We start from the raw sequence: 16,380 nt of genomic DNA, 5'->3' as shown, positions 1-16,380 counted from the left end.
TATCGGCAGACTCAGTAGCCTCGGTTTTTCGGATGACTGCCTTGCCTGGTTCACCAATTACTTTGCAGACAGAGTTCAGTGTGTCAAATCGGAGGGCATGCTGTCCGGTCCTCTGGCAGTCTCTATGGGGGTGCCACAGGGTTCAATCCTCGGGCCGACTCTTTTCTCTGTATATATCAATTATGTTGCTCCTGCTGCGGGCGATTCCCTGATCCACCTCTACGCAGACGACACCATTCTATATACTTCCGGCCCGTCCTTGGACACTGTGCTATCTAACCTCCAAACGAGCTTCAGTGCCATACAACACTCCTTCCGTGGCCTCCAACTGCTCTTAAACGCTAGTAAAACCAAATGCATGCTTTTCAACCGTTCGCTGCCTGCACCCGCACGCCTGACCAGCATCACCACCCTGGATGGTTCCGACCTTGAATATGTGGACATCTATAAGTACCTAGGTGTCTGGCTAGACTGTAAACTCTCCTTCCAGACTCATATCAAACATCTCCAATCGAAAATCAAATCAAGAGTCGGCTTTCTATTCCGCAACAAAGCCTAATTCACTCACGCCGCCAAACTTACCCTAGTAAAACTGACTATCCTACCGATCCTCGACTTCGGTGATGTCATCTACAAAATTGCTTCCAACACTCTACTCAGCAAACTGGATGCAGTTTATCACAGTGCCATCCGTTTTGTCACTAAAGCACCTTATACCACCCACCACTGCGACTTGTATGCTCTAGTCGGCTGGCCCTCGCTACAAATTCGTCGCCAGACCCACTGGCTCCAGGTCATCTACAAGTCCATGCTAGGTAAAGCTCCGCCTTATCTCAGTTCACTGGTCACGATGGCAACACCCATCCGTAGCACGCGCTCCAGCAGGTGTATCTCACTGATCTTCCCTAAAGCCAACACCTCATTTGGCCGCCTTTCGTTCCAGTTCTCTGCTGCCTGTGACTGGAACGAATTGCAAAAATCACTGAAGTTGGAGACTTATCTCCCTCACCAACTTCAAACATCTACTATCTGAGCAGCTAACCGATCGCTGCAGCTGTACATAGTCTATCGGTAAATAACCCACCCATTTTTACCTACCTCATCCCCAAACTGTTTTTATTTATTTACTTTTCTGCTCTTTTGCACACCAATATCTCTACCTGTACATGACCATCTGATCATTTATCACTCCAGTGTTAATCTGCAAAATTGGAATGATTCGCCTACCTCCTCATGCCTTTTGCACACAATGTATATAAACTCTCTTTTTTTTCTTTTTTTCTACTGTGTTATTGACTTGTTAATTGTTTACTCCATGTGTAACTCTGTGTTGTTGTTCACACTGCTATGCTTCATCTTGGCCAGGTCGCAGTTGCAAATGAGAACTTGTTCTCAACTAGCCTACCTGGTTAAATAAAGGTGAAAAAAATAAAAAATTAATTTAAAAAATGTGATGAAAGAAGCAAAAGCTGAAATAAATCACTCTACTATTATTCTGATATTTCACGTTATTGAAATAAAAGTGGTGATCCTAACTGACCCAAGACATGGAATTTGTACAAGGATTAACTGCCAGGAATTGTGAAAAACGGAGTTTAAATGTATTTGGCTAAGGTGTATGCAAACTTCCGACTTCAACTGTATGAAGTTTGCAGTCCCTCAGACCTCGGTCATGGAGCTCATATTGTTTGCACACAGATTTATAGTAAACTTTTCACATTGACAATGGACAACTGGCCTGCCCCCATATCACGTCAGTTATCTGATAAGGCTGAACTTAGGCAAGACTGAATGTTAAGTACTGATATGAGGTATAAATCTATAAACAACCCAATAAAATATATTACGGCGGATGAAGTCAGAGGACAACATGCAGATATACTGCCCACTGAGTTACATCATTTCCTCGCTGTGGCAACACTATTAGAGGCTGACTCAAGATTGTAGGGTACAACAATAACTCAAGCAAATAGGGCACAAACACTTTTTCATCAAAGCACAACAGGATGCTACACTTTATCTTGGTAAATCCCTTTCAAAAACATTTCCCACATTTTTTTTTCTCCAATCATGTGGATTTTACTTCTGAAGCTTCAATTCACAATATGCTTCAATCTAATTCGAAGACCATGATTGGTTCATTTGTCACTGTGGAGACCGTGGCGTGGGTATGCTTCAAGATGAAACTACGTGCACCACCAGGTCCCAGACCAGCCATCCTCTCGCCGTCTTGTGCAAATAGGAGGAATGAGTCACCAAGGAGGCCCTGTTTTCCCTTCATGCAACCAGTGATGCTAAGGAACGTTACAGGAAACCTTACAGGAAGTGGATATGAGCTTCCAACACACAAGGACAGCTTCTTGGCATGGATTGGCTGAGGTGAATTAGAGATGGCCACTTTGGGGCAATGTGCCGAGTGCCGGCATACTGCTCAAATGGAACGATGTGAACACTAAGTTGTGGAGAAACATACCAGGCATTAAGCCTACGTTTTGTTATGCAAAGATGAAACGTAAGATTGAAAGAGAAGTACTTGAGTAACGACAACATATAAAAAAGACTAAACATATTGGACTTTAAAAGACTATTCAGACAAAAAAAGTGTCAAGTGATTTGTGTGTACTGAACTTCAATGGGCTTAAGAGGAAAAGGTTATCTACTCAGTCTTTGAGCTGCGATATGCACCATATGTTTCTAAAGCACAGTGAGCCAAATCCCAGAAGAACAAGCTTAAATCCTGTCATGCAGAGAGAAAAAAGGTAGGAAATTCCATTTCAGGGGTATGGCGCCTGTTTTTTTAGACTCATTAAAAGTAATACTACGCTCAAAACATATTTTAGAGTGACCAGATTTAATTGAAAGAAAATATTAACCCCAAACATATTTTCGGAGATTAAAAATCATACATTGTATGTGCCTACATGTGCTATATTTGACACCACTTTGGACATAGATCCCTAACCTCCATAAAATGACACATTTTCATAGATGTGTCAGTCTTAAAACCATTTCCTCTGCCAATATTTTTGTTTCTCTAGCATATTGTCCCGTTTCCCTCCCCAGACTCAAGGTGAAATTATATGGCTGGAGGAGGCTAACACAAATAAAACGTTGGCATTTGTCGTGGTGCGAAAGGCCGTTAGTCTACGGGAAGACCCAGAGGATTGAGGGGCTAATTGGAGGGGGTAGGCCACATGAGGATGGGGAGGCCTGGTCCCAGAACATCTCTCTGAGATATGGAGAACTATGGAGCTGTGTAACAGGAACCGGGTATTTTCCCTGCAGACACTCTCTCTGCTCTGATCACTCACAGCCCAGCTCTGCACAGCCTCAGCCTCACCCTCACACACTGAGCAGCATTGTATCCTACTTACTTACAGAGGGGGATCTTGATTGCTCCGAGATAAAACCCCCCCCTACCTCGCTCCTCTCTTTGGATCAGATGAAACTCCCACGATTAGAGCCACGTGAGAGACAGAGAGTAAAGATAAAGTCACACATTATGTCTGAATCAGTGAAAGGAGCAGAGACAGGAGCTGTAGTTGAGCGTTTCGCCAATGGCCCACTTAATCTTGATTTGTGCCAATAACAGTTGGGAGTGATGGGCGTTTTAAATGGGTGTTGACAGCGACTCTAGCACAAGGGCTTGGTTCAGTTAGACCCAATAAATGGCCAGCAGGGTGAAAGAGTGCACAGGGATAATGAGTGACAGAGACTGTGAAGAAGGGATCGTAAACAGATGTAAAGATTTTAAATCGAACGCAAGTCTCGAGGCTCGGAATGCTGCCTTGCGCATAGGACAGACAATCCCAAAGACTGAAAGGATATGCATTAAATTCAGTCCTGCAGTCACAGCCCAGTGATACACTGCATTGAAACGTTCCTTCTCGTAATGACACTCTGAAATGATATAGATTCTAAACCAATAATAAGATTCAAACAAAGTAGCCGCAAGGCAATTTTTGTGCTGCTTCTTAGAGTTGAGCTGGTGACCGTCTTGTACTTGGCCAAAAGGACAACTCTCAAACATGGCAGATGGATAATGTAATTGATTGGTGACTGCAGAGGTACTGAATGTTCTGAAAGAGTGCCTAATCCTAATGATAGACTGAAAAAGACACTTCAGCACATTACTGATGCCCTGTGAGAAAACGTTGACCGTATTTGTAGCTTGTGAAGCTGAATTGGAGTTAAACTCTACTTTCCATGCTTTGCCCTCAACCCACTGCTTATTTGAGATGTGTCCTTATTTTTTGCGAAATGTTAAGGATTCAAATACGTCTGTACTAATTTCCATCGTTTGGTGGCATGGCTACAAAACAAGCGTGCCTTCACTGACTGGACTGGACTTGTGGGCAACATGGCAAGCAGCTTGCACTTGTTTGTTCTGCCTCTGGCTCACTCTTCAATCGGGACAGGGTTCAGCACCACGGTTGAGGCTTGGGGAAAATATGCTAATCAACAAAGTTGCTTCCTATTGGCTCTCTGTCATTTCAACAGTGTTTTCCTCCATTCCGTTCCCCTTGCTAATCATCTCTTCCTCCTTGGGAAGTGGAAAGTCAAGCAAATATGTATCTGAGACAATGCAGTCACTGTGGGCCCTAAACAAAGCAAGATTTATTCCCACACGTAGGTTTCAATAACCTACTAAACAGGTCAAATATAAGACAGTAAAACCAATAAAATGTCAAAATGGCTATGAATCTAAAATAAGCTAATAGAAAAATCTGAAAATACAGTAAAACCAATCAAGAGTAAAAAGCCAAAAATCCCAAAATGAACACCCAAAGTACAGTCTCTGCTCATCATTGTAACACATCCTATTTTATTTTCCATTTACACTCTGTTTTCATGTAATAATGAGCAACGGGCCACCCTCTTCCTGAGTTGTTTGACAGACATGTGGAAACAGTGAGATGCAGTGATAAGATCCTGATGTGTGTGGACTGAGTTAGACTCAATACGAGGGAGAGGAGAGAGTATGATATCAGCTTTTTCTTGGCAATGTTACACATCAGTGGGAATAACCATACATGATGTCACCACTTACAGAGGGAGGCCCACATTCAAAACAGGCAGGAGGGAGGGGAGGGACGTTACTCTCCCCACACAAAGAGCTTAACTACACCAGAAAGTAGGCTACGTCTAAAACTAGCCTTCAGACAGTCATACTGTAACTTCTATTCAATTGTGTGGCTAAAACAAAAGAGATGAAATAGGGGACAGACCAGCCGCATGTTCATTTAGAGACCCTGCCACCATAGTTTCAGTCTGGGTGCGGGTTGGGTCGCAGTAGAGTGGAGGGCTCCAGAGATGACTTCATCGCTGACATGTGGTGCTCAGGTCAAACGTACTGTATCACGCCCAGCAGATGTTCAGAGAGGAGCACAATGATCTAACCGCACCATGCTCTGCTTCATATCACACTCTAACCGGTGGTTAGGAGGGTCCCCAAGGCCCTGTCCACCACAGGCAACATCCATACCGCCTGGCCGACCACTCAGTTCGAAGTTCGAGATGTAGTTACTCGGGGAGCCTTGGTCTCTAAAGGGTGTTACACACAAACCAACATAAGACTGACGTGTGTACCACAATAATACACACTCATTTTAAGACTGTTCTTAACCAGTGGATGTCAGCCGCAAACCTTCAATCCAAAGGTTTCGTAACATATACTTCTGACAACACAGCCACGGGGTAAAATTACCTACCCTGGGCCCTTCCTGACCCTCTAAGGATAAGGGGGTTGAAAAAAAAATCATTAAACAAATATCAGCTCTCTCACACACACACACACACACACACACACACACACACACACACACACACACACACACACACACACACACACACACACACACACACACACACACACACACACACACACACACACCACTGCGAGCCTCCGAGGCTGCACTCTCAGACTTGATAAGGCACACAATGAGGGCCAACCTTTACTGACTGGAGCAGCACGTCACCCAGACGGAGGAAAGCGGGTCTAAAAGGCTCCTGAAGGAAAGGCCAGGAGAAGAGGTATTTTCTTAACGGGTCATAGTTTGTTTGGGTGGCTGTGCTGATAGAATATCAGTCCTTACCATATGTTTCCTCTTCATAGCCAGCAGGGCCAGCCTGTGGGGTTTCACCACTCTTCAGACAGTTGTGGATGTAAGTGGCCTTCCATCTCGCATACTTCCTGTGCTGGATGTTCTGAAAAAGGGTAAGGAGAGAGGGAGGTGGTGGTGAATAACACATAAATAATCAAGATTAGAGAAGTGAATTAAAAGCAATTAGATAAAACAATGGAGAGTGGAGGAAAGGGCTTATGACACGACTTATGATTTTCCTTTGGCTTACGGTGGAGGGATGGGGACAAGGTGAAGAAATTGCTGTGGTTTCTAACACCCAGGTCACGAAATTCATTAGAAGTTCTATGGACCTCATTTAAAAGTTCCCTCCTTGGTAATCTTATCTGTGGATTAATTAACTGGAAATTCTTTGGAGGAGCTAGTGAAAAACTTCACTAAACTACAGATTCACTTTAGTCAACAAGTAAATCCAGGTAGTTTCTGATTTACCACAATTCGTTAAATGACAAAATCAGTCACATGCACAGCGTCGCAGACATAATTTCACGGTACAATGAAAACTAAAACTAATTTCTAAAGCAACTATCATAATTCTAATCTACCCCTGGAGAAAACAATATACGAGACCTGAGGGAAGGTTTAGGACTGATAATCGCTATGATTTAACAGGCCCACATACAATCTGTGGAAGCTCTCTAGATCACCATCCACTAAAAGTTTTGTCCCTCCTCTCTATGGTGCTGAAATGTCCCTTTTTTTTGTAAGAAATCCAATCTCCCACAATGCATTGTGACATGCTTTGTATAAAAACGTATCTCCAGTAATCAGCGAGCGGGGGACTCTGAGGAGCCATTGTCTGGGTTAGTGTTACAGAGAGAAAGCTCCGTGTTAAAGCAGCCTGTCCAATGAGCTTTCTACAGAGGGAAAATGCCTGGCCCTTAGGGGGGAGAGAGCAGCCATTCAATGAAACATTGTCTGTCATCTGCCACAGTACATCTGCAGCCACGGAGACCCATGGAGATGCTTTAAAAAAGGCCTCTGCTGCGGAGATAGTCTGTCTAGTTGTCTACTGTCCTGGGCTGGAGAGTCTATACGTTACAATCTTCACTATTTTCTCCCTCTTATTCTTTCCATGTCTTGGATTTTTTTATGGTTTTGAGAGCAGCTGTGGACTGATGGAAGGATGAAAATGTGGATAGCCAGTTCATAATACTTCAGACTCATTCACACAGTGTAAATGTATTAATGTGCTGAAATAAAAAAGGTAGATGTATTTACAATATAGTCTATAGGGCAGGATATGTGTATTCCATATTGATGACTTACCTCCTCCGATAACTCGCCGAAAACTGACAGGACATCTAACAAAAGGCTAGATGTGTAGAAGGACTTAATCATATTCCTGCAAAGAGAGACAGATATATATTTTTTAAATGTTCAAATTCATCACACTGTTGGATTCTTAATTAAGGCCTACTGAGACCATTAAACTCAAGTGTTGAAAACCTGCCAGCCAATTGTGACAAATGTCTACAACAAGAAATGCTGCTTCACAGAACATGGATAATTCAATCATTCTCAAATAAACAGCAAAAAAAAAGAAAAGTCCCTTTTTTAGGATCCTGTCTTTCAAAGATTATTCGTAAAAATCTAAATAACTTCACAGATCGTCATTGTAAAGGGTGTTTGCAAGCAAATAAACCCTGTGTGTTTGACGGTAATTTAGTTGTCTGTGTTTTTTTCGTTCTTACTGTTACTTTGTCAATATTATATGTTACGGCTCTCGTTACCATCCCCCTAGACTGCCGGGCAAAAGGGATTTGTAACAAGGGGTGATGGTCGGATTCGCGTTTATCGTCGAAGGAATGAGCGTTACACTGAGGCCTGTACTCTGGAGCGGGATCGATTTGGAGGTGGAGGGTCCGTCATGGTCTTGGGGCGGTGTCTCACAGCATCATCGGACTGAGCTTGTTGTCATTGCAGGCAATCTCAATGCTGTGTGTTACAGGGAAGATATCCTTCTCGCTCATGTGGTACCCTTCCTGCAGGCTCATCCTGACATGACCCTCCAGCATGACAATGCCACCAGCCATACTGCTCGTTCTGTGTCTGATTTCCTGCAAGACAGGAATGTCAGTGTTCTACCATGGCCAGCGAAGAGCCCAGATCTCAATCCCATTGAGCAAGTTTGGGACCTGTTGGATCGGAGGGTGAGGGCTAGGGCCAATCCCCCCAGAAATGTCCAGGAACTTGCAGGTGGCTTGGTGGAAGAGCGGGGTAACATCTCACAGCAAGAACTGGTGCAGTCCATGAGGAGGAGATGCACTGCAGTACTTAATGCAGCTGGTGGCCACACCAGATACTGACTGTTACTTATACCCCCCCACCCCCTTGTTCAGGGACACATTATTCCATTTCTGTTAGTCACATGTCTGTGGAGCGTGCTCAGTTTATTTCTCAGTTGTTGAATCTCGTTATGTTCATATAAATATTTACACATGTTAAGTTTGCTGAAAATAGAACGCAGTTGACAGTGAGAGGACGTTTCTTTTTTTGCTGAGTTTGTCTCTTATGTGGTTGCATGATAATTGGGTCCAAACAGGTCCAGAATGACTAAACTAACTGTCTTGGGATTCAAATAGCAAACTATTTGCCCTGATACAACATTAGTCATGACACTAAGAGAGAGGACTGTGGGTCTGGAGCCAGAGTTCAGAGAGGACACCACTTGTGGGCATTCAGTGTAGATGACACGAGCGGAACCAGGGAGGGTAAACGTGTCATAAAATCCCACAGCTGGTTCCAGAAAGCATAAACACAGGGATGTAAAAAATGCAGAAACATAGGGGGCTTGCTTTCTGGGGCCTTCTAGTCCAGAGGTGTGTCATGTCAATGGAAGCCTTGTATTGGAGCCCTGCAGAGCGGAAAGTAGACCAATGTATTGAAAATCTGAAGGAAGTTTCTTATTTCAGGGTTAGTTCCCATAAACATTAAACTTTGCACCTCCACACATGACATAACGTAACGTTTATGGCTTGTTTATATAGGTCCAGTTTCTTGTAAATCAAGACTTTTTGTGTCGGAGTGGAATATTAATATAGCCTAATTCTCGTAATACTGACTTGTATTTTCAAAGATTTTCCAAAATGTGGCTCTACACAGAACTGATGGCACCAGTTTCACTACAGACAGAAATTACAATCTATCCATCCATATACCCATACATCTCTATATACAGTGCATTTGGAAAGTATTCAGACCCCTTGACTTTTTCCACATTGTTACATTACAGCCTTATTCTAAAATGAATTAAATTGCACCCCCCCCCCAAAAAACAACAACCTGGAAATCACATTTACATAAGTATTCAGACCCTTTACTCAGTACTTTGTTGAAGCACCTTTGGCAGCGACAACAGCCTTGAATCTTATTGGGTATGACGCTACAAGCTTGGCACACCTGTATTTGGGGAGTTTCTCTCATTCTTATCTGCAGATCCTCTCAAGCTCTTTCAGGTTGGATGGGGAGCGTTGCTGCACAGCTATTTTCAGGTCTCTCCAGAGATGTTCGATCGGGTTCAAGTCCGGGCTCTGGCTGGGCCACTCAAGGACATTCAAAGACTTATCCTGAAGCCACTCCTGCGTTGTGTGCTTTGGGTCGTTGTCTTGTTGGAAGGCGAACCTTTACCCCAGTCAAGTCCGGAGCGCTCTGGAGTACGTTTTCATCAAGTATCTCTCTGTTCCATTCATCTTTCCCTTGATCATGACTAGTGTCCCAGTCCCTACTGCTGAAAAACTTCCCCACAACATGATGCTGCCACCACCATGCTTCACCGTAGAGATGATGACAGGTTTCCTCCAGAAGTGACACTTGGTATTCAGGCCAAATAGTTTCATCAGAGAATCTTGTTTCTCATAGTCTTAGAGTCAATTAGGTGCCTTCCGTCTAACCAATGTACCGTAAAGACCATTGGAAAGGCATTCCAGGTGTACTTCATGAAGCTGGTTGAGAGAACACCAAGAGTGTGCAAAGCTGTCATTAAAGGCAAAGGGCGGCTGGCTACTTTTGAAGAATCTCAAAAATAAAATATTTAGATTTGTTTAACACTTTTTTGGTTAGTACATTATTCCATGTGTTATTTCATAGTTTTGATGTCTTCACTATTATTCTACAATGTAGAAAATAGTAAAAAAAGAAAGAAAAACCCTGGACTGGCACTGTGTGTGATATATACAGTGGGGCAAAAAAGTATTTAGTCAGCCACCAATTGTGAAAGTTCTCCCACTAAAAAAGACGAGGCCTGTAATTTTCACCATAGGTACACTTCAACTATGACAGACAAAATGAGGAAAAAAAAAAAAAAAAAAACATCTGGAAAATCACATTGTAGGATTTTTAATGAATTTTTAAGTGGGAGAACTTGTACAATTGGTGGCTGACTAAATTACTTTTTGCCCCACTATATGTGTATAATATATATATATTACACACACACACACATATATGTCTCTTATCGATGGCGGTTATGATGTAGTTTAGGACCTTGAGCGTGGCTGAGGTGCACCCATGACCAGCTCTGAAACCAGATTTCATAGTGGAGAAGGTACGGTGGGATTCAAAATGGTCGGTAATCTGTTTGTTAACTTGGCTTTCGAAGACCTTAGAAAGACAGGGTAGGATAGATATAGGTCTGTAGCAGTTTGGGTCAAGTGTCACCCCCTTTGAAGAGGGAGATGACCGCGGCAGCTTTCCAATCTTTCGGAATCTCAGACGACAGGAAAGAGAGGTTGAACAGGCTAGTAATAGGGGTTGCAACAATTTCGGCAGATAGTTTTAGAAAGAAAGGGTCCAGATTGTCTAGCCCGGCTGATTTGTAGGGGTCCAGATTTTGCAAGTTGCTGTGGGGGGTGCAGGGCTGTTGACCGGGATAGGGGTAGCCAGGTGGAAAGCATGGCCAGCTGTAGAAATATGCTTATTGAAATTCTCAATTATAGTTGATTTATCAATGGTGACAGAGTTTCCTATCCTCAGTGCAGTCGGCAGCTGGGAGGAGGTGTTCTTATTCTCCATGGACTTTACAGTGTCCCAGAACTTCTTTGACTTTGTGTTGCAGGAAGAAAAATTTCTGCTTGAAAAAGCTAGCCTTGGCTTTTCTAACTGCCTGTGTATATTGGTTTCTAACTTCCCTGAAAAGTTGCATATCACGGGGGCTGTTCGATGCTAATGCAGAACGCCATAGGATGTTTTTGTGTTGGTTAAGGGCAGTCAAGTCTGTAGAGAACCAAGGGCTATATCTATCTATATCTATATATACCTAACTGAAGGTTGTGCAATGTTTTTGTGGGTTTGTTGTTCATTTCACTGTGGTGTAGTGGAAACAAGATGGTGAGACGAAAAGAAAAACTAAATGCATCTTGAAGAACAATTCATGGCTGCCAGTAAGACTACTAGCCTATGTTGACAAATGGAGACCCTATTGCAGATTGTTCAACTCTGCCCACTTCTCAGCTGTACACATCTGATGTACGTCGTTGGCATTTGGTGTCATGACGCAGAGGGTGGGTCGTGGGGAAGGGGAGGTAAATGTGAAAACAGAAAGGGCTGAAACACCATGGAGGTTCATTTACAGCCTATATTCTCAACACAAGTGTGCGCTTTCATGGCTTTTATCTGGCTGTTCAGCACATTGGACAGGAACTGGGCCTGCCTCGGGCTATTTACATGCATTATGTCAAAGGATTTGGACAGAGATCCTCACAAGAACTCAGTGATGGACTTCCACCCTTCAGCTATGAGATATTTTATCTCACCCCACTTTCATGCATTGTATTTCTTTACAATATGAGGAAAAAACAGAACAGAAGGATTTGAAAACATACATTTCTTTTTTTTTTTACAACTGACCTGAGCTTAAAACTGAAAGAAATGTCAACACTGGTAACCTCGTCCCCAGGCTCAATTAACACCGTACTGTATATAGAGCCTAGTAACACAGAGTTACAGTTGCATTAAATGTGACTATGAAAAATGTAAATCACCTAGCAAAATGAATGTATTACATTGACCATATTATTTATAAATTGATTCAGAGTTTGGGCATATAAAGTTTAAATGTGAAAAATATTTATAAGATGTGTACTTTGAAATTTTCCAAACGCACTTATTTGTTTAAATCACTTGCGCTGCCCGCTTTGAAGTCCACAATGTACAGTCGTGGCCAAAAGTTTTGAGAAGTCTGCTGCCTCAGTTTGTGTGATGGCAATTTTCATATACTCCAGAATGTTATGAAGAGTGATCAGATTAATTGCACTTAATTGCAAAGTCCCTCTTTGCCATGAAAATGAATTGAATCCCCAAAAAACATTTCCACTGCATTTCAGTCCTGCCACAAAAGGACCAGCTGCCATCATGTCAGTGATTCTCTCGTTAACACAGGTGTGAGTGTTGACGAGGACAAGGCTGAAGATCACTCTGTCATGCTCATTGAGTTCGAATAACAGACTGGAAGCTTTAAAAGGAGGGTGGTGCTTGGAATCATTGTTCTTCCTCTGTCAACCATGGATACCTGCAAGGAAACACGTGCCGTCAGCATTGCTTTGCACAAAAAGGGCTTCACAGGCAAGGATATTTCTGCCAGTAAGATTGCACCTAAATCAACCATTTATCGGATCATCAAGAACTTCAAGGAGAGCGGTTCAATTGTTGTAAAGAAGGCTTCAGGGTGCCCAAGAAAGTCCAGCAAGCGCCAGGACCGTCTCCTAAAGTTGATTCAGCTGCGGGATCGGGGCACCCCCAGTACAGAGCTTGCTCAGGAATGGCAGCAAGCAGGTGTGAGTGCATCTGCACGCACAGTGAGGCGAAGACTTTTGGAAGATGGCCTGGTGTCAAGAAGGGCATCAAAGAAGCCATTTCTGTCCAGGAAAAACATCAGGGACAGACTGATATTCTGCAAAAGGTACAGGGATTGGACTGCTGAGGACTGGGATAAAGTAATTTTCTCTGATGAATCCCCTTTCCGATTGTTTGGGGCATCCGGAAAAAAGCTTGTCCGGAGAAGACAAGGTGAGCGCTACCATCAGTCCTGCGTCATGCCAACAGTAAAGCATCCTGAGACCATTCATGTGCGGGGTTGCTTCTCAGCCAAGGGAGTGGGCTCACTCACAATTTTGCCTAAGAACACAGCCATGAATAAAGAATGGTACCAACACATCCTCCGAGGGCAACTTCTCCCAACCATCCAGGAACAGTTTGCTGACGAACAATGCCTTATCCCGCATGATGGAGCACCTTGCCATAAGGCAAAAGGGCGGCAGGGTAGCCTAGTGGTTAGAGCGTTGGACTAGTAACCAGAATGTTGCAAGTTCAAATCCCTGAGCTGACAAGGTCATTCTGCCCCTGAACAGGCAGTTAACCCACTGTTCCTAGGCCGTCATTGAAAAGAAGAATTTGTTCTTAACTGACTTGCCTAGTTAAATAAAGGTAAAATAAAATAACAAATAACAAAATATCGATATTTTGGGTCCATGGCCAAGAAACTCCCCAGACCTTAATCCCATTGAGAACTTGTGGTCAATCCTCAAGAGGCGGGTGGACAAACAAAAACCCACAAATTCTGACAAACTCCAAGCATTGATTATGCAAGAATGGGCTGCCATCAGTCAGGATGTGGCCCAGAAGTTAATTGACAGCATGCCAGGGCAGATTGCAGAAGTCTTGAAAAAGAAGGGTCAACACTGCAAATATTGACTGTTTGCATCAACGTCATGTAATTGTCAATAAAAGCCTTTGACACGTATGAAACGCTTGTAATTATACTTCAGTATTCCATAGTAACATCTGACAAAAATATCTAAAGACACTGAAGCAGCAAACTTTGTGGAAATTTATATTGGTGTCATTCTCAAAACTTTTGGCCACGGCTGTACAGAAGGGGGGAGATTTTAAGTGTTATGCTAGATGGTAATGGACTGCTAGATCAGACAATTAAAACCAGCAGTTGTTTCATCCAGTCCTGCCATAGGCTTTCATTCAAGTTCCATTCTGAGGCATTGTGAAACCAGACGGTTCAACAGAGAAAGAGCCAGCTGGTGGACGAGATTAACACTGGTACTGACAAGATTTTAAACCTTTGAAATTCAAAGCCCATAACTGGACAGAAACATAATAGGACAAAAGGTCCAATGCTTGTTAAATTATTTCCCTTTTATACTCGATGGATTCCCTAAAATATGGGACCATGCTGTTATTCCTGCAATTACCACCATTTAAGACTAGACAAAGTTATGTACACACTTAATGCCAATCAACAGAAGAAAAACAATATTTAAATTATGCATTTAGGGAAGCTACTTTTGTATCATCAAAAGTTAACTTGTTGAGAACAGGACATGAATCATCAGAACCGTCAATTTTTCTTGCAACTCAAGTGATGAGTGAGTTTAATAAAAACGTTGCTTAGAAACAAATGAGCGGATTAGTGAAAACCTGTCAGCTTAAAATATGGGCGCAACGTTTTTAAAATTTAAATTGCTACCTTGCACAATATGAATGGGGGAGACAGACATATGCAAAACGGATGGTCTTTAATTAGACCTGCTAAACTAATATTTTAAACTTCTCTCCAGTGTTCAGGACTGTGGCTGGCACTGTATCTGGGGCCTGGAGTCACCACATAGGAGACAACATCCTGTACGCCAGGGTTCTCCAACCTTTTCTAGCATGAGAGCTACTTATAAATTGGCACATTATTTTCTTCCCCTGTCCACTGCAACTCTTCCCTAGGTTTTTTCTTGTCAATATACCTGGTAAGATCTGTGTTTGTCCCCCACATTTCTCTTTTATATTTTCCCAAATGATGTTCTCAGTTACATTTTTGCTGGTTTTAGATGATACATACGCTCTTAAAATGTAAATTGTTCATAGATAAACTAAATAGGATGTTATGAGTCCATGTCAACGCTTAAATTCCATTTGAAAAAAACATCTTTTTTTTAGGTCTGCAAGAAAACTAACACATTTCGATTTCTTTGTGTAATTCCCCTTTAATTGCTCATCTGGCTTTTTTTGCGCATCTAGCGAGAGAAGAATGTGTCTAATGTGCCGGTCTAGTGATGGCTCTGTACTGATACTCATTTCATGGCAAAGTTTGTAAATAACAAATAATACATACAAATGATATACTTCTGCCAGGTAAGCCTACTTTGTAGTTAACATTTAATTGAGAAGGTATTGAGGAAAGTATTTCTGTCAACCCACAAGACGGTGATCACATCAACTGGTTACACATGGAGTGAGACACATGGAGTGAGACAAATGCGTGCACCACACAAACAGACAGGCAATATTGCTGGAAATTAATTGGCACGTTGTGTGTTAGGTCTGGCTTGAAAGCCAATAGTGGCTAACTAGGGGTGGAATAATGTCAATATTGCGTTGATTAGAATGGTAGCTTGCGGATACTTCTGAGATTCGTTTACGACAGCTTGCAGTGAAACACATGATCATCGCATGTACTTTCAGAATTGTTTGGCGAGCTACTCATAGGTGGGCTGCGAGCTACTGGTAGTAATGGGAGTGCTGCTGTGTAAAACAGGGCTGTTATCTCTCACAGGCAGTGGAGCTGCTCCAGTCCAGACCCGGACTGCATAAATGGAGACCCTGGCTGGCCTGGCACCCACAGTTCATGGAAGACTCTGCTCTACTGTCCAGCCCTGCTGCTGTTGTCAGTGCCCACAACACACTCATAATGCCAGCCAGGCCTGTAACGCTACACCTGAATGGCCAATGGGAATCATCTGGCCCCTGTGGCAATATATTCACACAGACATGGCTTTGTTGCTAATTTTAGACTCTGGACTGGACTCCATGTGCAAAAGCAACAGTGTGATTATTTTGTGTCATGGTTCAGTGAAAGGAAATGGTAATCATGAGGGCTTACGTATTGGAACCAGAAGAAGATGAAAAAAAAAAAAAAAAAAGACATTGGAACCAGTCCATTACCATGCTGAAATTCAAGAGGCAGGGAGCGGCCTGCAGCTATAGTACAGCAGGCTGACTCGACACAAGCTACGCAGGTAGTAATGGTGAGTGAAGACACAGCCTTACTTGTGGAATCTTCCTGACCTATCCTCGTTGTCAGCATAGAGGAACATTTTTAAGGCATAGTTTTCGATGTGTGCATTGCCGACAACTTCATGGGTGATTGAGTCACTGTCAGTCAGCTCCATCTTCATCTGAAAAACACAACAGCGTCAAATTACACAATTATGTCCTGCAGGCAGGCACATCCAAACTG

At 42.9% G+C, this 16,380-nt stretch overlaps 1 protein-coding gene across 4 annotated transcripts in view; it reads right to left on the bottom strand.

Annotated features, from left to right (window-relative positions):
* The window catches only part of LOC112217621 (vacuolar protein sorting-associated protein VTA1 homolog), a 42,700-nt gene that overhangs the window by 6,546 nt on the left and 19,774 nt on the right, over positions 1 to 16,380 (bottom strand). For all 4 annotated transcript variants that reach the window (XM_042300726.1, XM_042300725.1, XM_024378045.2 and 1 more), the window contains exons 3-5: positions 16,191 to 16,318; positions 7,413 to 7,488; positions 6,096 to 6,207 (exon numbers count right to left, since the gene is read on the bottom strand). In XM_042300726.1, coding sequence (XP_042156660.1) covers positions 6,096 to 6,207; positions 7,413 to 7,488; positions 16,191 to 16,318 — 316 coding nt within the window. The remainder of the gene's footprint in view (positions 1 to 6,095; positions 6,208 to 7,412; positions 7,489 to 16,190; positions 16,319 to 16,380) is intronic.

The sequence above is a fragment of the Oncorhynchus tshawytscha genome, linkage group LG18 (assembly GCF_018296145.1).
Source record: "Oncorhynchus tshawytscha isolate Ot180627B linkage group LG18, Otsh_v2.0, whole genome shotgun sequence".
In the NCBI taxonomy this organism is placed as follows: Eukaryota; Metazoa; Chordata; class Actinopteri; order Salmoniformes; family Salmonidae; genus Oncorhynchus; species Oncorhynchus tshawytscha.
Note: the sequence above shows the minus strand (reverse complement) of the source record. Positions and strands in the feature narration are given on the sequence as shown.